Source organism: Equus przewalskii, chromosome 6 (genome assembly GCF_037783145.1).
Source record: "Equus przewalskii isolate Varuska chromosome 6, EquPr2, whole genome shotgun sequence".
Lineage (NCBI taxonomy): Eukaryota > Metazoa > Chordata > Mammalia > Perissodactyla > Equidae > Equus > Equus przewalskii.
In genome coordinates this window covers 6,237,820-6,264,386 of record NC_091836.1, presented here as the reverse complement: position 1 = coordinate 6,264,386, position 26,567 = coordinate 6,237,820, and the positions used below count along the sequence as shown (strand labels likewise).

Genomic DNA, 26,567 nt, shown 5'->3' with positions numbered 1-26,567 from the left:
TTACAACTTTCTTAACTCCTCTTACAATCAGTTAGGCAAGATTTCTCAGATTGTCAAGGAAGTTTTTCAAGTTAAAGGGAAGCAAGTTTTCATTGCAGGAAGTGGGTAGACATGAGTCTTTCCACCCAAAAGTTTCCACTCTCTCTCCTTTAGTTATAGAGACATGGAATTATAAACCAGAAGGAAGCTATTTAGCCCACATACATGGATTGCAAGCAAGCACTATAATTAAGCCAGATGAAACTAAAGGCAGTTGTATTAGGAAGGATTCTTTTTGTTGCAATTACAGTGACTTACCAGAGGCAGCTTTAGACAAAAAAAAAAAAAAAAAAAAAGGGCAAGGTTGGGGGGCAAAATTTGCTATCATGTGAGAAGTGGGTCTCATAGAGAACTACTTTTTTTTATAGTTAAAGAGTTTTATTAAAGATAGTAAAAAAGCTAATATAATTAAGTTTAACAGCCATTGGGCAGAAATTTCCTTGAATGATAACGAGAGACTTAACCCTTCTGTAAGGCCAAAGGCCTCCTCCCCTAGGAACAGTGTCCAGCAATGTCCTCCAAGCCCAGTGGCTCCCAGGCTCTCATCTGATGCTCACTAGTAGCTAAGGTCTTGGTGTCCTGCACCCAAGGCTAGCCCGTGACAGAGGACTTCCTTGGACAAAATTTACTGTCATGGGAGAAGTAGGTCTCATAGAGCCAGGGAGGACTGCAGCTGGCCCTCAGGGACGGATGAAAACAGGGGAGAGAATACTGCAGAATTCTGCATCTGCTTCATCCTCCCTTCCTCCGCCCTCCCCCTCGCCCCGTAGATCAGCTTTATGTGTTTCTCCAGTTCATTTGGCAGAATACAGTTCTCTCTAACACCAGAGTTCTCCAACAGCAGAGTCTGATGAGCAGATGTTGAATGTCAATTTTAAATCTTTGGTAGCAAGAATCCAATTGGACCATCTTGGGCCTGGTGTCCACCCTGGTGAAATTAGCAGTGGCCTGGAACAGAGGGGTACCGGTCAGTAGATGATGGGGGCAGGGAATGGGGGCATGAGTTCTCAGAGGAATGAACATCTTTGGGAGCTGAACAGTTCTGGAGAGGTGTCTACCTTTTGTGTTTGTTTTGTTTTTCAATAGATGATCAAGGAAGGAACTTCCTCGTCTTTCTATCGTTTCCATAAACAAATGGCTCCTTATGTCTGAAGTAAATACTTGAAAACAATTTATTATGAAAAATTTTAAATGTACAAAAATAGAAAGAATAGGGTAAGGAACCCCAACTCCCTTTATCAAGATTCAACAATTAAGATTGCCCGCATATGCTTCACCCAATTCTTTTCCTTTTATTTCTGATATATTTTAAAGTAAATCCTATATATCATGCCATTTCACTCTTACATAATTCAGTGTGCATCTTAAAAATACATAGATATTTTCTTACGTAACCACAATGCTATTGTTAGACTACAAATTTAACAAAATTGTCCTGGAATTTTCTAAAACACAGTCCAATGTTTTAAGTTAAATTTTTAAAGTTAAAATTAAATTTTCTCAATTGTTTCAAAATTATCTTTTTAACAGAGTTTGTTGGAATCAGTACATAAAGAACGTCTGAACATTACATTTTATTTTTGTGTCTTTTACGTCTCTTTTTATCTCAAGTAGTCCTCTACAACATTTAAACCCATGTCATTGACTTGTACAAAAACTGAGTCACTTGTTCCATACAATGTTGCACAGTCTGGCCTTGTCCCTTGCTTTCTAGTAGTGTCATTTACCTTGTTCCTCTTGTCTCTGCACTTCCTATAAACAGAAGTTACCTGCAGCTTGATTAGGTTCATCTCTTTTGGTAAGCATCTTCATAGGTGGCTGTGTACTTCATGTGTGTCACATCAGATGGCACATGTGTGATGTTAAGCTTAATCAATGGGTTCTGGTGGTGCCAGCCCAGCCTTCTCCTCCAATAAAGAATCTGCCACCAAACGTTCGTCTAATGGGTTCATCCACTGATGATCAGAGTCAGTTAGTGTTTTGGAGATTGTAAAATGGTGATTTTACTTATCTATCATTCTTCTACATTTATTAACTGAAATTCTTTTGTAAAGAGGACTTCCCTTAATCTCCTAGGGCTATTTGGCACCTTAAATTACAAATTATTCAGAAGAGGTAGGATAATAGATATTATTTCTTTTCAGTTGCCACCTTTCTAAGTAAGAATTGATGCCTTTATTATTTCAGTTGATGTTCAGTGAAACTGGGTTTTGTTTTTGTTGTTGCTGTTTGCTTTCATTCTCTCTCATTTAAAAAATATCCTCATGAATTCACGGCTTTTAGTATATTCAGTGTGTGTCAAGTATTTTATGCTCAAACTTTCCCATCTTTGGCCAGAGGATGACTCTCCTGTTGGCTCCTATGTCCTCTTGGCATGACCCACTGGTCTTTGGGAACCTCCCTGTTTTCTGCTGCAACAAGACGTCTCAGGCTCATCCTGGAGGTTTCCTGCGTCAGACCTGGAATCAGACATTCCTCCAAAGCGCCATGGTTTCTTTTTCTTTCTTCTTCTTCTTTTTAAATCTAAGTGCTTTCAAAAATCAGTTTTATTGAGGTACCAAGGGGTTAGGATTTCAACATATGAATTTTGGGGAGAGATAATCCAACCCTTTTTCCTGGGGAAGTTTTATGAACAATGTGAATTGTTTAACTTACCAGATTTTCCTTTCAAAATTGGCTACCAGAATCAAACTTGATAAACGTTAAATTAGAATTTGGATGAAAGAATATAGTGAAGTAAAGATAAGGAGCAGGAAAAAAAAAGACATATCTTAGTGACCTATTATCCACACTTACAGTAGAGGGACCAAAAATTTCACTGTTACAGGAATCTTGGTAAGAACTCTTAAAACTTTTTTGAAACTAGCCAGAGTATAAAGAAATTAAGGGTGGGTGGGGAAGGAAGAAAGGAAGGCTGGCAGGCAGTCAGGAAGAAAGGAACAAAGGAAGGAAGAGAAGATGAGAAGGAAGGAAGGAAAAAGAGGAGGGAGAGAGAGAGAGAGACTGAGAGGACCTAATGCTAATCTTGGCTGTTGGGACACACCTAACTCTTAGGCCCAGTGACACTGCATCCTACCTCTTATGTCCCTGGATAATTAGTTTTGGTAGATTTTTCTTTTACCTTTTCTCTTTATGTATTGTAATATGGTGATTTCTTTAGGAAACAGGTAACACTCTTAAATAAGTATATAGGAAGCCCAATTCGAGTTTCAACACCATCCCAGCTGCAGGGGAAAGCCTATCCATTTGCTTTCAGATTCTGAGAAGCAATCCTTTCTTTCCCAAGGTGATTTTCCTATGTTCTTTTTTCGTTAATCTTGCTTTTAAGATATAATATACATAAAGAACATAAAACTGAAGCATACAGCTCAATGATTTTACATGCACTACACACACACGTACACATATACACACATATACCTGTGTGACAACTACCCAGATGAAGATATAAAACCCAACAGTCTCCTTCATGCCCCTTTCTAGTCAATAGTTCCCAGAGGAAACCACTATTCTGACTTGTGTCTCCCTAAATTAGCTTTACGTCTTTTTCAAAATCTATACACAGATTCCCCAGTATGTTCATTTTTGTGTCTGGCTTGTTTTCGTTATCATAATGACTGTAAGATTCATGGGTGCCACGTGTAGCTGTGGTTCATTCTGTTGACTTTCCATGCAGCATTCCATTCTATGAATCTACTACAGTTCATCCCGCCTCCTGTTGATAGACATTTGAGTTGCTTCCATTTTTAGGCTATTATGAATAAAGCCATTGCAAACATTTTTTCTGTCATTTTGAGTGGCACCTCATCTATTATATAGGCACCAGAAAAAAATATCAGTTTGTTATTTAAGAGATCTCGTTACCATTTTACTGTCAAAAGGGCATCTGAAAGGTAAGAAAATAAAGACTAAAAGTAACTGAGACCTGACAAGAAATAAAAGATATGAAAGGACTTTGATAAGTCAGGCAGGATGTTTTCATAGCATTTATTGTGTTTGCCATACAGATATAGCACATATTTATTATATGCATTTTTTAAATATAGAAAAGTATAAAGAGGAAAATAATTCTCCTCCCCCATCCCCATGCCAAGACAACCAGTTTATATTTTGGTATATTTATATCCTATATAAACTAGGATCATATTGTAATACTATTTGTATTCGATTTCCCCATTTGATATCAGCTTTGTCCCATGCCACTAAATGCATTTTGAAAACATGACTTTAATAGTTTCATCATATGACCAAGCGAAAGGATCTGTAGTTACCGATGATTGGAATTCTAACGATGGCCAGGTCCTGGACCATACCACGAATAGAGGAAACCACCAGTCAACAAGCCCTGCTCATGCATACAGTTTTAATCAGCATTTTAGTTCCTTAGTTATCTTATTTTCATAAGAACACTTAACATGAGATCTACCCTCTTAACAGATGTTTAAGTGTACAAAACAGCATTATCTATAGATACAATGTTGTGCAGCAGGTCTCTAGAACTTACTCATCTTGTATAACTGAAATTTTATATTCCTTGAATAGCAACTCCTCCGTTCTCCCTTACCCCAGCCCCTAGGAACCACCATTCTAGTCTTTGCTTCTATGAGTTTGACTATTTTAGATACCTCATATAAGTAGAATCATGCAGTATTTGTCCTTCTGCGACTGGCTTATTTCACTTAGCATACCGTCCTCCAGGTCCATCCACGTTAACCTCCAATCCCCTGTGTGTGTGTGTGTGTGTGTGTGTGTGTGTGTGTGTGCATGTGTGTAGACAGGAGTGTGAATCTGGCTAAAACATTCCCAGAACTAAGGAGACTGGGGCTTTTGAAATAGACGATGTTGACTCCCAACTTGATCACCCTATTTTCATACAAAGTCCTCCTGGTCTATTCCTTCTGGAGTGTGACCTTGCAGATTTCTATCAAGATTAGGAAGAGAGTCATCTCAGCTATGAGGAAAATCTAAGGAGTTTCCTATTTGTTGTGTGGACAGGAGGAGGTGGAAATAGTCCTTAAAATGCCAAGTTTAGAAAAACTGGATGCAAAATGAATGCCCATCAATAGGACAAGATTAAGTAAACTGTGGTACTGAAATATCAGAGTATATTATATGGCCTATAAAATAGTGATTTAGATAAACATATATTACATAGGAAAATGGTCATAATGTATGCCTAAGTAAAAATATGCAGGCTACAAAATATGTGTAACATGATGGTGTTTTTTTTTTTTTTTTGAGGAAGATCAGCCCTGAGCTAACATCTGCTGCCAATCCTTCTCTTTTTGCTGAGGAAAACTGGCCCTGAGCTAGTATCCATGCCCATCTTCCTCTACTTTACATGTGGGACGCCTGCCACAGCATGGCTTGATGAGCGGTGCCATGTCTGTACCCAGGATCTGAACCAGCAGACCCGGACCGCCAAAGCAGAACGTGGGAACTTAACTGCTGCACCACTGGGCTGGTCTCATGATAGTATTTTTATTAAAAAACCCTCTTCATTGTACAATTTCTCTATATATAAATGTTTTAGTTATAAGACAAAGGATATGTCAATAAAATAAACCAGGGGATAGACTTTTTTTAAAGACCAAAAAGTTGTCTTTTCAAAAAAATTTTATTCTGTCTCATGCAGTAAATAGGTTTCCCAAGCGTTTTGGCTTTTTATTTTCTACTTCTAATCTTTTAATCTATGTAGTTCACAGATACTTTTGCCGTGACTATTTGGCCAAATTAGGAAGTGGAGTGCAAACCCTATGACACCAAGTTATCCTAGTACCCTGGAGTACCCTAGAATCCAGCATAACTGGGGAAATTCAAGAACTCTGGGGCCAGGAGCATAGAAAACGAAAAACGAAAGTGAGCAATCTGCAAATATCTCCAGGACAAAAAGCATTTTTGTTTTTTTCCCGACCTCAGAAGGAATGCTTCTAGTGTATTTCATCAAGTATTAAAACGGCTGTTGGTTTAAGATTGTTATAGATTTTTATCATTTTAAAGAAGTGTCCTTGGGGTTGGCCCAGTGGTCATAGTAGTTGGCTTCTCGTGCTCCAGTTGGGCAGCCCAGGGCTTGTGGTTGGAATCCCAGGTGCGGACCTACACACTGTTTGTCAAGCCATGCTGTGGAAGCCTTCTCACATACAAAATGGAGGAAGATTGGCACAGATAGTGAGCTCAGGGACAATCTTCCTCAAGCAAAAGGAGGAAGATTGGCAGCAGATGTTAGTTCACGGCCAGTCTTCCTCACCAAAAAAAAAAAATGTTCTTGTAATCCTGGTTTTCAAAGAGTTTTTATTAAAAAATGCTTATTGAATTTTAAAAAACAGCTGTATCATGTAGTAATTTTTAAAATCATCCCCTACATTTGGCATTTAGATGGTTTCAGTTTTTCACTACTATAAATAATGCTAGCATGAAAAATCCTGTACATCAATCCAGTTGGGAAGATGTGCAATGGAGCGATGAAGAACAAAATTTAACCACAAAAGGAACCAGGGCCCCAGAGTGGAACAAGGACAGAAACCTTAGCAAGGAAACAGTGCCAGGAGACGAGTCCTTGTTGGCGGCGTTAGTGGTGGTCAGGAAGAGGAAGGCTGCTGTGGAGCACCCAACCCAGACGGCAAGGCTGAGAGTAAACAGTGGGGAGCTTGTCTGTTGAGCAGGAGGCAAGTGGAATTGAGGAAGGAAATCCCTGAGGGTATGTTTGTAAAGTCACACTGGGAGTTTAAGTACAAACAGGATATCATTTCTAAGGGATAAATAAAAGTCAACAGTCCCCACCCACTGCACTTTTTGTGTGGCCTCCTTACATGCAAAAAAGTTGAGAGTAAGAATTTTTAGAAGGTTGAGATTTTAGATTTGTAAGAATAGTAAGTGCTTTGCCCAACTCTAGGTAGTTTTTAGTGTTATATTTCTTTACTGATTTAAGATGCAATCTCTCCAATTTTAGCTACTGGTCAGCAACACTGTTTTGAAGTAGCCAGTCAGTGATGAGAGAGTTCCATAAACAAGATGGCGCCTGGAACTGGCTTACTCGTAGACTCTCTTCTAGTGTGCAGTAACTAAATGGAAATTTTTATATTAAATCTGGAAAAGTTTGGATCTTGACTCAAGAGATTATTGACTGTCACTGTGTAAATATTTTTAGGTAGGGAAGAGACATACCCAGTCGACAAATCTTTGTTGACTTGACTTGATTTATTACATTAAAACTCAGAAATGAACTTGAAATGGAGAAAGTTTTAATATGAGCTTAGCTTAGAAAGGAAGGAAAATAGAAGGTGTGTAACCAGAATACTAGGAAAAAGAACGTTTTAAGAGGAAGGGGGTAAGTATATCACAACAGTTATGTAGAAAATGAAAAATTGGAAAAACCCAAATGTACAGAGAGGAGCAATAAATGCAAAAATTTAGTACAAATGTATGAAGATTTTTAAATTTAATTATTTAAAGTTATATTGTCATGAATGGTAAATTATATGATGTTATGTTAAAAGGGATGATAAATGTATATACTATACAGTGTGATTTTAAACATGTAATGTAAAACATGCATAGGGAAAAAATAACGATATATCAACATGTTATCAGTGGCTGTTTTGGGGAATTAAATTACAGATGAATTCTTTTCCTTTAAATTTCTTTATTTTCCAGTTTCTCTAGACTGCACATATATTACTTTTGACAATTGATGGGGACAGAAAGGTCGAGTTTTTTCTTTCTTTTTAACCCAGCAGTATTAGTAAAATCCTTCTTTAGATCTCTATACATTTCCTGGCTCCTTACTATTTAGTGGACAAATTCTAGAGGGGATGAGCTCTATCAATGCTAGCACTGAAATGATGGTCTCTGAGTCAGAGACTTTTCATCTATGTCGTTGATTTACGAACCTTTACCTATATTTGGATTTATTCCTTTTTTTTTTATGGATGAGCATAATTATACTACACTGAGTTAAAGTTTATAATATTTACCTTGAAGTAGACTCAGTCAACATGTCTTTGTTTTATTATGTTTCACATATTTAACAAAATAAACTGAATTAGAAGCCCAATGTATTCCAAGTCTGATAACCAAAAATATAATATTTTCCTTCATTGTTTTCAGGTGCTTAGCAAATTTTACCAATAATCTTTCATTACTTTGGATTAATTTATAGATAGGAATTAATACCAATAATAGGAATTACAGACTAATGTACTTTTTTTTTTTTCTTAACACATCTTAAACTGTGAAACAAGCTTGGATTTCTTCTCTGTTTTCAGACATCAGGAGAAAGACGGTTCTTCTTAATGGAAAAATTTATTGATTGTATCCTAGAGTAAAGAAATATGTGAAAAAATAAGTAGGTTTTACTTTGGGGAAATGCTCTTTAATCCCAACCCCATTTAAGTCTAAATTTGACTTAATGTTCCCAATAATACTTCATTTGCTAGAGCAGAATGTAAAAGCCATAACCTCTGAGATCCAAGTAACTGGAGAAACCATAGAGTATAGTGTCTGGACAAGCAGCATTGGCATCACGTGGGAGCTGGCTGTAAACGCAGAATCTCAGACCCCACTGCACACCTACTGTATCAGAATCTAAAGTTTAATAATATGCCCATATGATTTGTAGGTAAAGTTTGAGAAGGGCTGGACTAGACAACTTTTTCTTGTTACATACCACAGAATAAGAATGAAATGACCACAGTAAATGAATAAAATCTGTTAGTATGATGAAAATAGTAGATGCTTTGCAGTTTCTAACAGAAATGTGTTTTAGAACTACAATTACATAATCATGATTCTGAATGTAAACTTTAAAGGATGTGTATTAAATGTTGGAAGAGTCACAACTACAATGATGGTCTTTTTCATGAGAAAGAGGAAAAAGCACAAGTGAATAGGAAGAAGATGACAGTGAGGATTGACCGAATTATCTGTAAAGCATACTTTACAGGAGAAGTTCCTGGAAACACTGCAATCCATGGAAACGTCTCTTTAAAAGCATCAGTTCCAAGCATATGTAAGATATATGCACCTTTTCATGATTCAAACACTAGTGTCAACAGGTTCCCTTGATTTTCCCTGTACTGTTTGCAATCTGTTTAATTTAGCAGTCTCAAGTAGGGAAAACCATATACTTCTGTGGAGGGGGGGACATATTTGGGTTAGCAGCAAGAAGATTCTGACCATATAGTATGCCTTCAACATATACCTCCTGGCTCATCATTCATTGGTTATTCTTGTGACAAAAAATGATTGAGCACCTGCTGTGCCAGGCACTGTGCTAAGTGCCAGAAACACAGCGGTGAGTGAAAGCAACACAGGTCCTGCCTTCATGGAGCTTCTGATAGTGTATGAATTACTACTGAGGAATCTTTGAAAATTATCTGTGGATTTTGCTCATCTATGATATTTCTGTGCCTTGCATCTACCTTTTTTCATTGACGATGAGAAATGTCTGATTCTTAGTCTGATTCATATAAATTGATCAGTTGTGATTTGTGTAGCAGATAGTAGCAGTTCATATGGCAAAATGCAGCTGTAATTTACAGAGATGAAGCAAGGATATAACAACAGCTACACATTGTAACATGATCACTGGAAGCGCTTCACCTGGCCTCCAGATAGAGGGCTGGAGACTACTAGGAAGGCAGTGTGGATGAGCAACACTGAGCAGCAGCCATGAACAAGCCTCTCCTAAATTGTACGGATGCAGGTAATGCAATTATGGTCAAAATCAAACACACGTTTTCTTATCATATGTCCCCAGTTGATGAATTGAATCATCTATTGGACTTTTATGTCTTCAAATGAAAGTAATTTGTTCTTCTAACCAGTCTTATAATAGGGCATTTAGAAAATCATGCATCTTTAAAATAAATTGCTTTGGGAGTTTACTTGGAATGATGGATTTACCCACTTTTAACTGGGACCTGACAAATTGAACGGAAAGTTGAAATAAACAGCCCCCAGTGGGCAAGTGTCCCAGACTTGAGTTGAATCAATTGTTACTGCAGGACACTGATATCTTTGTGGATTTTGAGTGTAGTTGCCTCCCAGGTTCCTAACCCTGCATTCCCATAGCCCTGGTATTTGTGCCTGTTTAACCACCACCCACGACTGGTTCCAGCCTTGTCTGGTGACTGCGTTCTCTGCCGTGATGGCCCAGAGGTTAAGAGCATAGTCTCAGAAGCCAGATGGACAAGGTGCATAGTTCTGGCCTCACTACCTCCTAGACTTAGGATCTTGGGTAATGTAATGTCTCTATGCCTCAGTTTTCTCTTCTGGAAAATAGAGATTAAAACTCTCCTTTCACGTGATCGTGTGGATTACATAACTAGATAAAGCACTAACCGCCATGCGCAGCACATGGTAAATGGTGGCTCCTCCTACTTTATTAGTGTTAAACCCAGGTCTCCGAACTGGTTCCTTTTTGCTACATGAATCCCCTTTAGTAACATTTTTTATTATTATTATTTTTGTTTACCTTGCATCTCAGTCTCTTAGTGGCTGTATTTTCTCCCTACTGAATTCATATCCCAGAGGCTGTCTCCCTGTCAACCCTCCTCCTTCGTGGCACTTTTTCTGAGCTCTCACTCCACTCCAGGTTCAACAGACTCCCCAGCTCCTGGGGACTGTTTGCCTCATAGAGACAGTAGTAACTAGTGGTTAAAAGTCACTGTAGACTGGCTGCCCGGGTTCAAATCTCAGCCCTTCCACTCACTAGCTGAGTGACTCTGGGTAAACTATTCAACCTTTCTGTGCATCAGTTTCCTCATCTGAAAAATGAATTGTGCCTGTTTTATGTGATTGTTATAAAGATTTAATAGACTATTATAGATGAAGAGTCTAGACTAGTAAGTGCTATATAGTGTTTGCTATCACGAGTCATGTCTTGGGTAAGAATACGTAAGCTTGGCACTACCATGCCTCCTTTCTCCCCTCAAGGTAACCTCCCACTTGTAGAGCTATTTTTAGGATTTGCATGCTCAGTTTCATGTCCCTAGACTATCTGGACACTGCTTGTGCTTCCAGGTCAATACCCCTGCCTTCTCCACATCCTGCCACAGATGCTCCTGGAAGACACTGTCTATGACAGTGAGGAATGGGTAATATCTTGTTCCAAAATTTATGTCTGTGAGAAACAGTACACTGGGTCCAGCCTGGCGGCCTCTCACCTAAAATAGGGTGAAGCTAAGGGAACCAAGCAAAATAGTTGCCTTATTCTTCCTTAATTCCCTCATCTCTCCTTCCTCATTTCCACTGGTAAGCAAAAATCATCCATCTGGAAGCAAGGACAACGCAAAATTCCTCCCCCACTGAGGCTGACTGTGTGCTAGAAAGTCTTATGCGGATGAAAAGTAAAGGAAAGAGTCGGGAGTATGACTCAGAGTATGAGCTTCTATTGTATCCACGGGATAAATGGCTTAGCTGAGCTGTTACTGTTTCAGTTCCACGATGAGGTCATGTGGCTGAACTAAAATTACCCTGCGAAAAGCAAGTCAAAAGAAGATTGAATTGTGACTGAGAACTTTAAATAAAGCAGACGCTACTGGTTTGTAAACTGTCCAGCACCCTCAGGGGCTTCAGCAGAATCAAGGGTATGGGGGTCTTACTTCTCAGCCCTCCATGCCTGGAATAGTACTTGGCTTGTGGCAGTAAACTGTTTCTGCTTGGCAGTCCTGGCTTCAAGCCTCCCACGGGGAGATTCCTTTTAATGCTCCAAATCCCTTCCAGGGCCACTGTCAATATTTTCAAAAGCAAGATGATGATGATTAGCTTATTCTCTTTTTAGCACAAAGTGTTTGAAAAGTATTTACTTGGTGATTATTTTTTCAGTCACTTGGGTTGAGATTTACTTGGTTTGATTGATCAAACCACCCAAGGTCTTTATCATTTGTTTAATCTTTTATTTCAGTTCATTCATTCAATTATTCCCTATGCAATTAAACCTCTACAGTGCTATTAGATCATTTAACTTGTCCCTAAAGAAATAAAGGAAAATATAGAAACACAGTATGTAATGAAACACCGAAGGATCAGGAATAAATAACATATAAATACACAGACTTCATTTAGTCAACTTTATATGATTCTGAGTTAATTCCTAGAAGTGCAAATATTTCCAAAGATATTATAACCAAAAGTTACTACAATGACACATCCAACAATCTTCTAAAAGCCATAAACTAGATGTTATTTAATCTCCCCTTGAAAGAAACAACAAACTTACTGGAAAACACCATAGCAAAATATTTGGAAAGTGATACCTACACATTGCTACAAGGCAAATTATAGTCTTAAATGCTGATACCATTCAGTAAGTCCTGGCTTAGTAATGATTTGCACTGGGCTGTCCTCCATATCCTAAAATCACTTACTTAGGTTTTGAGAGTCAGTCAACAAGCATTTGGTGAAAATCTATTGTGTAGAAAACTGTGACCCACGTCAAGCAAGGTTATTCAGGTTAGTGCCATAAGTCGTTTCCCCCATTTTGAAGCTGCAAATTTCAATGCCGAGTATTCTCCACAGACCCAAGGCTGCCCACTGGTATCTGCACTGACATTTGATCCCTCATAAAGGATTCCATACCATGTAATGATTAGGGGCACAGCCTTTAGGTTCAGAGGGGATCTGGGTTTCAGTCTCTGCTCCACCACCTACCAATTATATGACTTTGGGGCAAGTTATTTAACCCACTATGTCTCAGTATCCTTATCTTTGAAATGGGGATAATAATATCTACTTTTTACAGAGGCAACTATTTTTCTTGTGCAAGCATGGACTCAGATTCCATTTCTAGAGGCACAGACGCTGAGCTGACTCACCCAGCTGAATGTCAATACTTACCTCTCCCTCCCCACTCCTGAATGGAGTAGCTAAAACTGTCTGTCAAGGTTAGTTTCTTTCCTCTTCTTCAAAGACCTTCAAGGAAGACTCCAAAGTCTCCTTTTTTCAAGACCTTACAAAGTTTAAGCTGTTTCTTGTATCTAACCTAAATCTTTCCCCACCATTCCAGCCAGCTTTCTCTTCTTTTTTCCTGTCTAGTGATAGAAGAGGGCTGCTTCCCCAGCCCCAGGGTAACAGACTCTCAGATTTAGGAGTCCACAGACATTTATTAAATACCCACGGTGCACAACACCCAGTAAGAGATGAACAAAACAGATTTAGATTTGTTCCACATGGTGGGAAGGTCTGGCAAATGGAAAGCAGTTTAAAATCAGGAGGCAGAACCATGTAGAAAAACCATATTAAATTAGCTAGAAGAATTATACTAGTCTAATTTAGTTGAGCCCTTCAGATGCAATCACAAGAATAGCTGGAAGGTTACAATTTAATAGGGGAAATACCTGAATGTAAATGCAGATGCTCAGAAATGCATGAAAAAATCCTCAAAGCAAAATATAGTTATACATAAGTATTTACTTTACTCAGGGATAGAGGCTGCCAGAAAAAAATAGCACTTTGATTTGATATGATGTTTGGGTGAAGAAGTTACAGAAGGTGATGCGTTCAACTGGAGAAAAAGAGGTCTGAAGAGAAGCACGCATGCCCTTTGAAGCTGCTGCTTCTTTAGAGAAATCTGACTGCCTCAGCCCTGGCATGCGCAGTCCAGGAGAGGAAGGAAGACAAAGGTGCGGCAGGGCAGAGAGACCTCAGAGCTGGCATGCCTAAGCTAAAAAGGGAGAGGGCAGCAGGCACAAAAGAGAAGCTAAGAGAAAGGAATTAAATCCTTTCTTGAAGCTCAAAATTTTCTAGTGTCTTCTTCTTCTTCTCTCCTCCTTTCTCATGCTCCCAGCCCCTTCTACTCAGAGACCTTTTGTGTGTGTGAAGAAGGTTGTCACTGAGCTAACATCTGTGCCAATCGTCCTCTATTTTATGTGGGACGCTGCCACAACATGGCTTGATGAGCAGTGCTAGGTCTGCACCAGGGATCCAAACCTGTGAACCCCAGGCTGCTGAAGTGGAGCACATGAACTTAACCATTACACCACTGAGCTAGCCCCAGTCAGAGACTTTTTTAGGTGTGTTTTTATCCTGAGTTTTAACGTTACTAAACAAGGCCTCAATGCTGGAAATTTTAGCCAGTGGGACCTGGCCTGCTCTTTCAGGGAAGAGGGGCTCACACTTTAAAAATATTCTTGCTCCCTTCAACTGTCTCTGGACTGTGAATGATGAACATCAGAGCTTGAAAAGCCAGTTTAGAGCCATTTCATCTGTGCTCCCTTTGTGTAAACATGGTCAGAGATTTGACCAGAGGAAGAAAAGTTTAAGTAATTTAAAGTCATGTTTCATGACTTCTAGGGCTCTGTAACTATCTTGACGTGCCTTTGCTGTCTAGTAACTTCCTTGTATATTGTAGGTACACAAAACATTTTTGTTGAATGAATTAATGAATAACAAATGTAACTACACTTGCTGAGCAACATTTTACATTTTCTGAGTTGGTACAAAACATGATAAATAAACCAGACTCAAAATTAAGTTTCCGTGCAATAAGGCACATATAGACACAAATTAACAGATTTGGCAGGACGCTTCTGAAATTCACTGGGAAAGGAAATATTGTGTAAGAGAAAACTAGTAAACTTCATTAATCAAAGTTTTCATGACTACTATAGCCTCTGCAGGTTTTAGCCAGAAGAATACAAAAGCCTTTGCAATTTAAAAACATTAAAATTAGAACATTAATTTATTTCCACAACGTCCTCTTTAGAAGTTCTTAGAAATGTAGAAATAGTTTTAGGATAAATGGTAAAATGAATGCAATAGTTCCATAATGAATGTCTCACAAGCTTACTTCTTTTTAAAAAGTTAAATCTTCAGGGAATCACTAAGAATATGTGAATGATGATGTTAGCTAAATTCTTACTTATCCAGAAATTTCCCTAAGTTACTCCAAATTCCATTTTCATCTGACAGAAGATCTGATCAGAAAATTGCATTGCTTTTTTTTTCAGGATGATAAAAACCTTTTCGTATAGATCCCACACCCGTCCTTATCTGCCAGGAATGTACAAAGCCTCTGAAACCTGTTCTGCCTCAAGTTTGAACCTAAACTGAAGCTGAACCTAGAGACCATTGGGAAAACTTTTTTTTTCCTTACTGAAGAGAATACTATTTGCTACCAATACAATTTCAAATCTTTTTTCCTCTCAGACCACATAATCTTAAAGAGAAATTATATAACCCAATGGCTAAGAGCAAGGACATCAGCTTCTGACAAGCCTGCATTCAATGTCAGCTATTCCACTGTGTGACAATGGGCAAATCTCTGTATCTCCCTGAGCCTCAGCTTCCAGATCTGCAAAATGGGAATAAGAAGAGCACAGGGCTGTTGAAAGGATTAAGAGAGAGAATTTGTAAAAACTGTCATGTCCAGAAGACACACTGTGAATGAGAGCCATAATAGTAATAATTCTTATATTATCATCATCATCATCATTACATAAATAGACACTGATTACCCACCCCTACCCCTTGCTCCAGCATCCAGTGCTCCTCACTGGGCCCACATGTCTCTGCATCATGAGCCTGGAAGGAATAAAAAGCCCAGGGAAGAGTGGGCTTAGAGGCCTGGCAGCCATTTCCCTGTGGTCACTGATTCCATTCCCTAGACCCAGGTATGAGGTGCACAGAAACAACTGCCTGGGACATCTTGGCCATTTCAGTGTCTTCACAGCTCTTTGTAACTGTTGTCACAACATGATCACAAGACCAGGTGGGACAGTTCCTTCAGCTGAGAGCCCCAGAAGACTGAACAGCTCTTTTTCCCTATTGCCACCCAAACAACAATAATCCAAAAGATATGTAATGTTCACTGTGTTAAACATCCATAAAACCTAACTTCTGGTTCTTTGGATTTTTTACCAATTTCATTCAACCGAAGGAGAAGAAACTTTTGATCTTTTACCAATTTCATCCAACCAAAGGAAAAGAAAAAAAGCACAGAAATAATTGAAGTCCACTGCTTCTGGGTATTTCCATAATGGTCATCATTATCTCAGTCACAAATAAAATGCACTATAATTTAAGTTGCTTAACTTTAGGACAAATCTCCCTCTTAATAGATGGCATAAGCCCTTTGGTAAGTTGACCCATACTTTGCTGTGTGGCCCAGTGTTTTGATCCTTGCTCAATGGTTGAAGGGAAATCCAGTCTGGACACTTATGGAAATTTCACCTTCACCAATCAGATTGTTGTGAGAGCATGTGGAGTTGATTGTTTAAAAATTAAAAAAAACCCAACCGATGCATACATAGCTACACAAATATGCTTGGATATACGTGTATACCTTGAGGTCCCTAGAATTTAGATAGTCTTGAGTATATCTAAGAAATAGTATATAATGTTTATCTAAGTCACAAATTCAAATATGTGTACGGAGAGAGGCCAGGCAGGTAACAAGTAAGTATCACAGGCCAGGGTAAGAAATAATTGGCTCTCTCAGTCTTTTATTTATTTTTATTTTTTTCATGAGGAAGACTGGCCCTGAGCTAACATCTGTGCCAATGTTCCTCTATTTTGTATGTGGGATGCCACCACAGCATGGCTTGATGAGTGGTGCTAGGTCTGGGATCCGAACCAGTGAACCCTGGACTGCCGAAGCAGAGGGTGCAAACTTAGCCACTACACCCCCAGGCCAGCCCCCAGTCTTTTATTTTTTTCCGTATTTGTCAGAGGTATGGATACCAGAGAAATACTTTTTCCCTATTTCTGCCATGAAAAGAGAAAGTTTGCAGTGGACGTGAACATAAATAGTGAACATAAATAGCTTGGGTTGTGCCCCACCTGACTGGGGAACTTGGTGTGCAATGGTTCACAGTAGAGTGGGCAGGCCAGCAGGGGCAGCACAACCCAACTCCAGCCACTGCTACCAGGTGTGAATATCAACTCTGCTGTCACATCTTCCCTTCTCCTCCCTCCTCCCTCTGTACCCGAGATAATCCAGAAATCTAGACTTGTATATAAAAGGTCCTGATTTTTAAGATGTTGACAACTGGTTCATATATTTAAAAAATACAGGGGCTGGCATCCCACCACTGGGTATCTATCCTAAGAACCTGAAATCAGCAATTCCAAAAGTCCCATGCACCCCTATGGTCATTGCAGCATTATTCACAATAGCCAAGACGTGGAACCAACCTAAGTGCCCAGCAACTGATGATTGGATAACGAAGATATGGTATATAAATACAATGGAATACTACCCAGCCATAAAAAAGGACAAAGTCATCCCATTCACAACAACATGGATGGACCTTGAGGGTATTATGTTGAGTGAAATAAGCCAGACAGAGAAAGACGAGCTCTGTATGACTCCACTCATAGGCGGTAGTTAACATATAGACAAAGAGAACTGATCGGTGGTTACCAGGGGAAAGGGGGGGTGGGGGGAGGGCACAAAGGGTGAAGTGGTGTACCTACAACATGACTAACAATAATGTACAACTTTAATTTCACAAGGTTGTTAACTATCATAATCTTAGTTAAAAACAAATACAGGGGCTGGCCCTGTGGCTGAGTGGTTAAAGTTTCACGTGCTCTGCTTCAGCAGCACAGGATCCCAGACCTATACCACTTGTCAACCCATGCTGTGGCAGCAACTCTCAAACAAAATAGGGGAAGACTGGCACAAACGTTAGCTCAGGGCAAATCTTCCTCAGCAAAAAACAAAAACAAAAACAAAAACAAAAAACAAAAAACAAGGCAGAACAAATAAGTATGTCTATATGTTTGCAAGATGAATCTGGCATATTGATCAACAGTTTGGGATCCTGAGCCAAACTTGAGATACCCATGGCAGCCTAATTAGATGTGAGACGTGGTGATCTGGAATGGGTATGGAAGATGGCTCTCTGTTTTGAACTTGGACATTAGGCCACATCATTCAGTGGGATGGGTGACACACACGCAGGAGAAGGTAGGGGAGAGGTGTGAGTTTCATTTTGTATGTATTGATCCTGAGTATTTATAGGACATCTGGAAGAGAAATTTATCCTGGAGACACACATTTCAGAGGCATAGTAGTGAGGTAGCAGTGGAAACTATGGGAATAGCTCAGACAGTCCAGGGAGAGCTAATGGAACAAGATTAGAAGACTGTGGGTAACACCCCCGTAACATCAGTATTTGGGGATGGGGTGAGTGAAAAAAGTTCTTAAGGGGGATGAGTAGGAATATCCAGAGAAGTAAGAGGAGAATGAGGACATTTTAGTATCAAGGAATTTGAGGAAGGAATAAGGTTTAGGGAAAGAGCCATCAACTATGTCAAATGTTGCAGAAATCTCAAGCCAGCCAAGGTGGAACAGTATCCACGGGATTTGGCCGTAACATGTCACTGGAGACCCTATGGTGAGTCGAAAGTCAGTGGGATTTGGGGTCAGACCTGAACTTAGAATCCAGTTTTGCCACTTAGAATCCAGTTTTGCCACTTAATGTATAACCTTAGATAGTAAAAACCTTTCAAAATCTTTCCACTCATCCCTAAAAGGGGGATCATAATACCTATATCACATGGCTTTTGTGAGGATTTGTGGTAAGCAAAATAAACCCCCTGTCCTCAGGTAGCTTATGTTTTAGTGGGAGAGAGAGTCAATAAAATTGTATACAACTAGATATATAATTGCAGGTAGCGATAGAAAAAAACAGAAAGAAGAAAGTAGTATAAAGGATTAGAGAATAACTTGATGGGGGGTAGTGTCTATTTTAACCTGGTAGAGAGATTACCTCTGAGAAGGTGACATTTGAACTGAAATTTGAATAGAGAGGGAGGAAGACATTTGATGGTCTGGGGGAGGGGTAAAGGTCTTGAGGTGGGAATGGGTTTGGCATTTTCCAGAATATCAAGAAAATCTATGTGGCTAAAATGGAGTGGGAAAGTATAGGAGATGAATCAGAGAGGTGAGCAGGCCATATGAGGAGATTGAAATTTAGTCTGGGAACAATAAGAAGCCATTGGAGAGTTTTGAGCATGGGGCTGATGTGCAATGATTTGTGTTTGTAAGAGATATCTCGGGTTTCTGTGCAGAGAATAGACTGTAGGGGACAACAGTAGAAGCTGCTATAGGATGCTACTGCTAAGCCTGCAAGAGATGATGGGGGCTTAGGCAAGACTGTAGTTGAGGAGATTTAGGATATATTTGAAACGTAGATTCAACGGTATTAGCTGATGGACTGGATATGAAGTTTGAGGATTTGACTTCTAGGTGTTTGACCTAATCATCTGAGTGAATGGTGGTGCCATTTTTTGAGCTGGGGAAGATCTGTTGAAGAGTAGGACTTTAAAAGCTGGAGTACAGACCAAGAGTTCTGTTCCGGACATATTAAGTTTGAGAGGCCTATTAGACATCCAGGTGGAAGGTTAAGAAGGCTTTTGGGATTTGAGGGGGAAAGCAGAGGCTAAAGATAAAAATTTTGGAGTCACTAACGCAATAGGGCTAGATATGATCACCAAGGCAGTGAGTGTAGATAGAGAAAAGGCCTGTGACTAAGTTCTCCAAAGTTTAGAGGCTAGGAGGAAGGAGAGTGAGCAAAGATAACAGAGAAAGAGTGGTACCAGCAAACCAGGAGATTGGAGCATGTGACCTGGAGGCTAAGCTGAGAAAGTGTTTTCGGAAAGGACTAAACAATTGTGTCAGACGCTCCAGAGAAGTTGAATTCGATCAGTTTGTGGATTGGATTTACCTTCAAGATCATTGGATTTGACCTTCAAGAGGAAGGTCATTTGCAATCTGCAAAAGAACAGTTTCCCTGGACTTATGGGAACAAAAGCCTAATTGAAATGGGTGAAGGAGCAAATGATAAGTAAAGAGTGGAAACAGTGGGTGAAGCATGTCTACTCTTAACATCTGGGAATAGGTGCTATGGAAGCCATTCTAGTCCCCAAATTTTTGTGCAGAATTCTGGGTGTATGTGTCAAGTTGTGCTTTCCAGGAAGACAAGCCATAGCTTTCATCAGATATTTAAAGGAGTGTGTCACTGAAAACTCTGCACTAGAAGGTCCAGTGGCTGGCCCAGAGCTGCCAATACTCTAAGATTAAGCTGGAAGAGTGTGGGCCCTCTCTAGGGACTAGTTCTCTGTTCTGGCCAAGCACATGGGGTTTCCTGCCATTAAAAAAAGAAGGGGGGGCAGACGGAGGGGGAGGGGGAGGAGGAGAAGAAAAAGGAGGAGGAGGAGAAGAAAAGAAAAAGAAAAAAATAGGTCTCTATTTCCCATAAATAGAGCCCTTCAAAACTGAATACAGAATCTATTCTCAGCTTTGAAAGGGTTTTTGAGTCTAAAATAGCGCATCCATGCGACCTCTGGTGGATGTTATAAAAATGCAGCCCAAGCATTCTCCATTTTACATGAGGCCTATTTGCAAAGATTGCTTAGAAAAATGAATTTTTATAAACCGAATATTTCCTAATCACTTAGATGGTCTCATAATCAAATGTACCCAATAAGAATAACACAACACCCAACTAGTAGGTAAATTATAAATTTATAAGCATATAAAGGAAAGTAAACCCAAAACAATATAGACTTAAAAAATTTTTTTTTAACCACCAGAGAAATAGTACATATAGGCTGGGTTTCAGAGAAACAATTTAGTAGGTCATTCTGAATCCATTCATAGAGTTCAAACCAGACTTCAAACATTCCTTGAAGACATTGTAATGAACACAACTGGTGATTTTCCTGGTCTTTCCTCTTGTAAAAATGGGCCATACAAGAAGGCCTAAAAGGTGTTTCTGTGGCTGGTTTTGAAATATAAAATGTCAAGGAGTCTGAAATAATGCACCTCTGGGCCTGCAGCATCTGCTCTTAGGAATCCTTAGAGAATTGGGCCCTACCTGCCAAGTATTCAACAACCCTCCTCAGAAACTGTCAAGTTCTCTGAGTATCAGAGTCGTGTCTTACAGTCCTTTCATTTCCTCTAGCAATGCTGATACCCAAGAGGGTTGCAATAAAAACCTGATGATATGAAGAGCATGAAACATGTTCCTAGTAATCATTGAGAAGGAACCACGAAAATGAGGGGCTCCAGCAGCTTCAAAATAACATCTGCAAGAGATTCTGGGGTTTCTAGAGCATATATCTTTTCTCAAATGAACCATCAGTGATAGCTATCAACGCCCAGACCATATAACTCATACACTACGTGTATGTGGGATGAAATTCTTGGATGATTTGACCTACTTAAATGACTTAGATTCTTCTGGGGCAGTGATTTGCGAAGTAGGGTCCCTGAACCAGCAGCATCAACATCACCTGGGAACTTGGTAGAAAGGCTAATTCTTAGGCCCCATCCCAGACCTTCTGAGTCAGCTGTTCTAGGAATTGGCCCCAGCCATTTACTTCTAACAGGCTCCCAGGTAATTCTGATGAAATCTAATCTTTAGGAACCACTGTTCTTGGTCATACTTGTATTGATGAAGATCGAACATGTTATTGTGGTTTTCAGGCACTTGGAAAAAATTCTGCTTGTCATTAAATAGAAATAACTCCACCAAAAATGTGGGACAGCAATGTAGATACTGATAACTAGCTCATTTTTTCTAAATATAACAGTTCATTTGGACATAGGCAAAATAATCATAAAGCGAGCTCAAGAATTTCCCATTTTTCTTTTGATAGTCATGGTTTTGTAATAAATAAAATAATCTCTCTGCCATCAAATAGGCAACTTCATATCCGCTTCACAAATACACTTCATTTGTCGCTGAGATTACCTGCAGGTGGATTTTTAATGAGGCATTCATCTCTCTTCATATGAAGTTCTTCTTCCAGCACTTCCTTAATTCTCTTATGTGGCTCACAGTATAAAAATTTCTTCCCTATAAAGACATTAACAAAATTGGTTACTTATCACAAATTCTGCCCAACCTTCTAGCCATTATACCTACATGAATAGCTATTTTTTAAAAAGGTGTATCCTTCCATACAAATAGCAGACGATTCCCCCTGCAGACTCCATTTTGGAAAGATCGCTTCCATTGTAACTTTCTGTTCTTTTGGGACTTCACACTTTCATATAATTCCTGAACTTTTGGGGTAACTTGTGGACACCTCTTTTAGGTATTATGAATAAATATACGGAGTTTTCTTCGTTAGCTTCAAGAAAACTTTCATTTAATCAATAAATTCTTATTAGAGGCCTACTCTGTGCCAGGCTTTTGGCAAGGGGCAGAGGACACAGCAATGAATAAGAGAGATGTGTACAAGGAGCCCACAATCCAGATACATAACATAGAACAGCCTCAGGATTATTTAATCATTTTTAGAGATTAGACCTGAATTGTAACAGTAAACCACTGATGGACATACAACTTTTTCCTAGCCTCTAAACCTGGCCCTATAGGGCATCCCTGCTATGGTGGAGGACTGGATTACTTCTTCTAGATAACCTTAGCTACACTTCTGCTCACCCAACGGAGCTCTGTGCTATCTGATCCTGGTTGTCTCTCCAGTCCCTCCTGTTAGCATCTCTCTCTTGCTCTCTGGGCTTTATTGTGGTCCTTCTGCCATTCCCACATTGAAGCCTTTGTACATTCTATTTTCTCCATCTGAACTGCCTTTCTCCTAATTTTTTTTTTCCTAGGGTAACTTGTACTCAAATTTCAGGTCTAGGCTTAAATGCCAGTTCTTTAGGGAAACTTTCCCTGACTCCACAATCTCGAAATGTCCCTGGTTACTTTTTCTCATAGCACTCTCTTTTTCCATTTCATTTATTGCAATTTGTGTAGGGCTTCACTTACGTTATATACAATTATTTGTGTCACTATTAGTTTAATATGTCTTCCTTACCATAAATACCATAAGGGCAGGGATGTTATCTGTTCAGTTCATCGGAGTCCTAGAACAGAACTTGGCATAATAACAGATGCTCAACAAGTGTGTTCAAGCGAACTAAGCACTGTTAAATTAGACGGAGCTCAAGGACTATTCCATGTGTATGTCTGCCAGTGCAGCCTTCTGAATGTCAGGGAACCAGTAGTTCCAGTCTCAGTATTCAAAAGCTCAATCCAAGGAACCATGAAAAACCTAAACAACCAAACATTTTTGTCATGTAAGATTTGAGTTTAAACTTACAAAGATATGGCAGATGTCTCATCTTTTCCAGACTAACCAATAAAGAACACAAGTGAATCAATTTGACTTGCACACAGACAGACCCAAATGAGGCAAGATATCTGCTGCTTCTGGCTGTGGGCCTGGGTCATCACTGGTCATGAAGACCCAAACATACCCTCAGAAGCGGACAAGGCAGAATTAGATACTTTCTAGGTCTCATTCTTATTTCCCAAAAGTTACGCGTCATAAGAGAGAGGAGTGTGCATCAGGATTACTCAAGCTTAAGTTTGGTTAAATCTTCTTTTGTTAAATCATGATCTTTAGGCAGAAAAGGTTCTAAGAAACATGGCTAAGAAGGAAGAAAAGCCTAGAACAGGTCAGTAAAAAGGAAATCTCTTGACAAATTTCAGCCCTGCTTCTATGGGAATTTACAGAGAAAATCACTGATGGTTTTGAGGAGCTGTGAAAAATGAGAGAGTAGTAAAGAAAGGAAAATAAAGAAAAAAATCTATGAACTCTAACAGAGCAGCTTGATGTTGATTTTCACCAGCATTTTGAGTGGATTGGTCAACATTTGGCTTGTGAGTACAGACAATGAGGAGCGGTCATCACTAAGTGTTAAGGACTGCTAAAAACAATATTATTCCAGACTGAACTGCTTTCTTTTGTTAAGAGCTAATAACAATTGCTACAATTTATTGGACACTACCCTGCCCTAGGCACCTTACATATACATCTCTCTTTCTCACAATCACCCTATGGGCCGGTACAATTATTCCTATTTTGTAGATGAGAAAGCAACTCCCAGAAGTCACAAAACTAGTCATAAAAACTAAAAGCCATGCCTACCTTACTCTCCCAAACCCAAGTTACCAAACTAGCTAGATTAGGGAGATGTTATAGCCACAATGTATCTGCATCTGAGCAAGGCATTCGATAAAGTGTGTTTGTAGGAGGCAGAATGGCCATGCCAAAGATGCCCATTGACAGATCAGGGGCTTCTAGAGACTCTGCTTGGAACTCCTGGGATCACCATCTAATTTGCTCATTTGGATATAGGAACTTCTGGCAAACTCACCAAACGTGAGAATGGCACAAACTTGATGAATGGTTAACTTGCTGAATGGCAGACTCAGGACTCAAAAGGCTGCTTCTACATCTGGATGAATCCACAGGACGGTATTGATGAGGATAAATACAATGACTTGTGTTTAGGATCAAATAGATGAACTACATAAGTATAGGATAGAAAAGGCCCTGATCACATGTTTTCAACAGGACAAAGGGGGAAAGAGAAACTAAGGATGTCATAGACTGAATTTATTATATGTGTTAATAATATAATGTGTATGCCAAAACAGCTAATGTAATTCTGGAACTAATAAAAGTATAACGTTCAGATCAAGGGATGTTATAGTCCCATCACACTATACTAACCTGATTGTACCTAGAATACCAGATGTAGTGAATTAATAAACTGGAGAAGGTTGGAGGATGTCAGCCAGCATGGTGAGATTGCTACAAACTATTTTAAAGGTAACACTGAAGTTTATGAAAGGTTTGGTGGGTGCTCAAACAGCTGCCTTTATGCAATTCAAGGATGTTTCAATGGGAAAGGACAACGCTTCAATCTGTATATATTTGAGAGCAGATCCGGGAGTAGAAGCTGTAGAAAGACTGAAGACCTTTCCCAAAAACATTTGAAAATTGAGTGAGTACTTTGTGCCAGTGTGAACAGCCTGCCTCTGCTTAGGCTGAGGCCCTAAAAGGATGTTCGCAGGGAGGCTGAGGCCAGGACTCTATATGCCCCACCCTGACTTTGCCAGTTTCTGAAAGTTTGGACACCTGCCTTAATTCATTACTCACTTCCTGGCAACCTGCCCAATGCCTGGCATGCACTAAGAACTCGATGTTTATTGAATTGATGAGTGAATGATTAATTCCACCTTTTACTCCTACAGCCACAGGAATAAAGAATATTAAATTCTAGCATCTTTAATGGAAAAATTCCCAGATAGAATTTTAAGTTGGATTAAGGAATTAATTATACTGACTACTTAAATACCCTGAATTTAGTTGCTCTAAGGAGGCCCTCTGCGTGCTGTTGACAATAATAAAAGGAATGAAGTCTCATAATCAGTCATACCGGGGCTGATGCGGAGGAAAGAGGCCCTTTCACCAGGAGGAGCCATTCGGCGGCTCCCTGAGCAGGTCTCCCGGAGGGAGTTGAGCGGCTTCAGAGCAACCCTCCCTCCTGCGCCTGCCGAGCTCAGAGGGAGTCTGAGAACCGAGGCTGCTCTCTTGAGAGGCAATCAAAGAGGCGCTCAGAAAGGCTGGAAACCGCTCGCCTTCCTCTTTGGCCTATTATTTTCACTGTCATCATTCCTTGGCACCTACTGCAGACCAGTGAGGCACGAGGGGCTGTGAAAATCTGTAAATTCATGGAACTATCGGATGAGCGCCGAGACCTGGCGCGAACTCGAGTTTCAACCATCTTGGTTGTAACCGTGGACCAGAAGTGCTTTTACTTATTTGAATATTGTCTGTTTGTGTGTTTGTCAGGGCAGGAGGGAAACAGCATGTGTTGAAATGTGGCCGTAATTGTGAGATTCCAAAAGGATCAGGTAATAATTTATGGACTGAGAGTCCAAGAGATGGCAGTTTAACTGTTTTAAGTGTTTCTCCAGCACTGACTGACTGACCGTGGGCAAATCACTTTCTTGCCTCTAATCGAGATCTTAGTTTCCTGTTCTGTAAAATGAAGGAACTGGCAAAAATTAGCTACGGGTTTCCATATGTGTCTGTGTGTGTATAAAATTTATATATATGTTTTATAAATCGTTATAAATTTTACATTTTAATATAAAGTTTACACATTTAATTTTATAATAAATTACATATTACAAATTTTCATAATTTTATATTTTTATAAATATGTATTTATAAATTTTTTTTCAATTCCTCCAGGCCAATGCCACTACCAATTAAGTTGGAGGCTACCTGGGCTCAGGGAGCCTTTTGCGAAGGAGGGCTTGGGGAAATGAACTGGACGCCTCATGCCACAGTGTCATCGCCTCTGCCTTTGTCAAAACAGCGGATCCACGCCCCCACCCCCACCCCAAACCTCCGCGGCTTCCGCCAGTCCCCGGTTTCCCGCAGTGCCCCTTTCCGCGGTTCTCCACGCCGCACGTCCCCCAGCGCAGGGCCCGCGGCTGGCGGGGAACTCACACTGTTTGCGGGACTCCTGCGGGCCGCCGCCGCCGGGCTCCCCGCGCGCCCCGCTCCCCAGCCCTGCCGCCGGCCGAAGCTGCTCCCCATCGCGGCCCGCCTCCGGCGCCGCCACCGGGGTCACCACCACCGCCTCCTCTCCTCTCATGTCGCTGGGGTCTCCTTCGCGGCCCGCGTCGGGGTGGCCTTCTCAGCGCCTCCGCAGGCGGCCTGGGAACACGAGGCGTCTCCAGTTGCCATAGTGACCGCCGGTC

The 26,567-nt window shown here is 40.1% G+C and overlaps 2 protein-coding genes and 1 long non-coding RNA gene across 3 annotated transcripts in view; 1 reads left to right on the top strand and 2 right to left on the bottom strand.

Moving 5' to 3' along the window:
- FUT4 (fucosyltransferase 4) overlaps window positions 1–4,350 on the bottom strand; it is a 16,060-nt gene extending 11,710 nt beyond the window's left edge. The window contains 1 exon segment of the mRNA XM_008513769.2: window positions 4,311–4,350. Within this exon segment, the coding sequence (XP_008511991.2) occupies window positions 4,311–4,350 (40 nt within the window).
- C6H11orf97 (chromosome 6 C11orf97 homolog) lies at window positions 4,013–26,567 on the bottom strand. The gene is made up of 4 exons (XM_008513759.2): window positions 26,314–26,567; window positions 21,744–21,848; window positions 11,643–11,768; window positions 4,013–8,354 (listed from the first exon to the last, which is right to left on the bottom strand). Exons 1-4 carry the CDS (start codon window positions 26,459–26,461, stop codon window positions 8,341–8,343), a joined length of 393 nt encoding a protein of 130 aa, XP_008511981.2. The 5' UTR covers window positions 26,462–26,567; the 3' UTR covers window positions 4,013–8,340.
- LOC139083819 (uncharacterized) lies at window positions 7,256–16,435 on the top strand. Its single transcript, XR_011540780.1, has 3 exons — window positions 7,256–7,366; window positions 9,579–9,742; window positions 14,988–16,435. It is a non-coding gene; the product is annotated as an uncharacterized lncRNA (long non-coding RNA).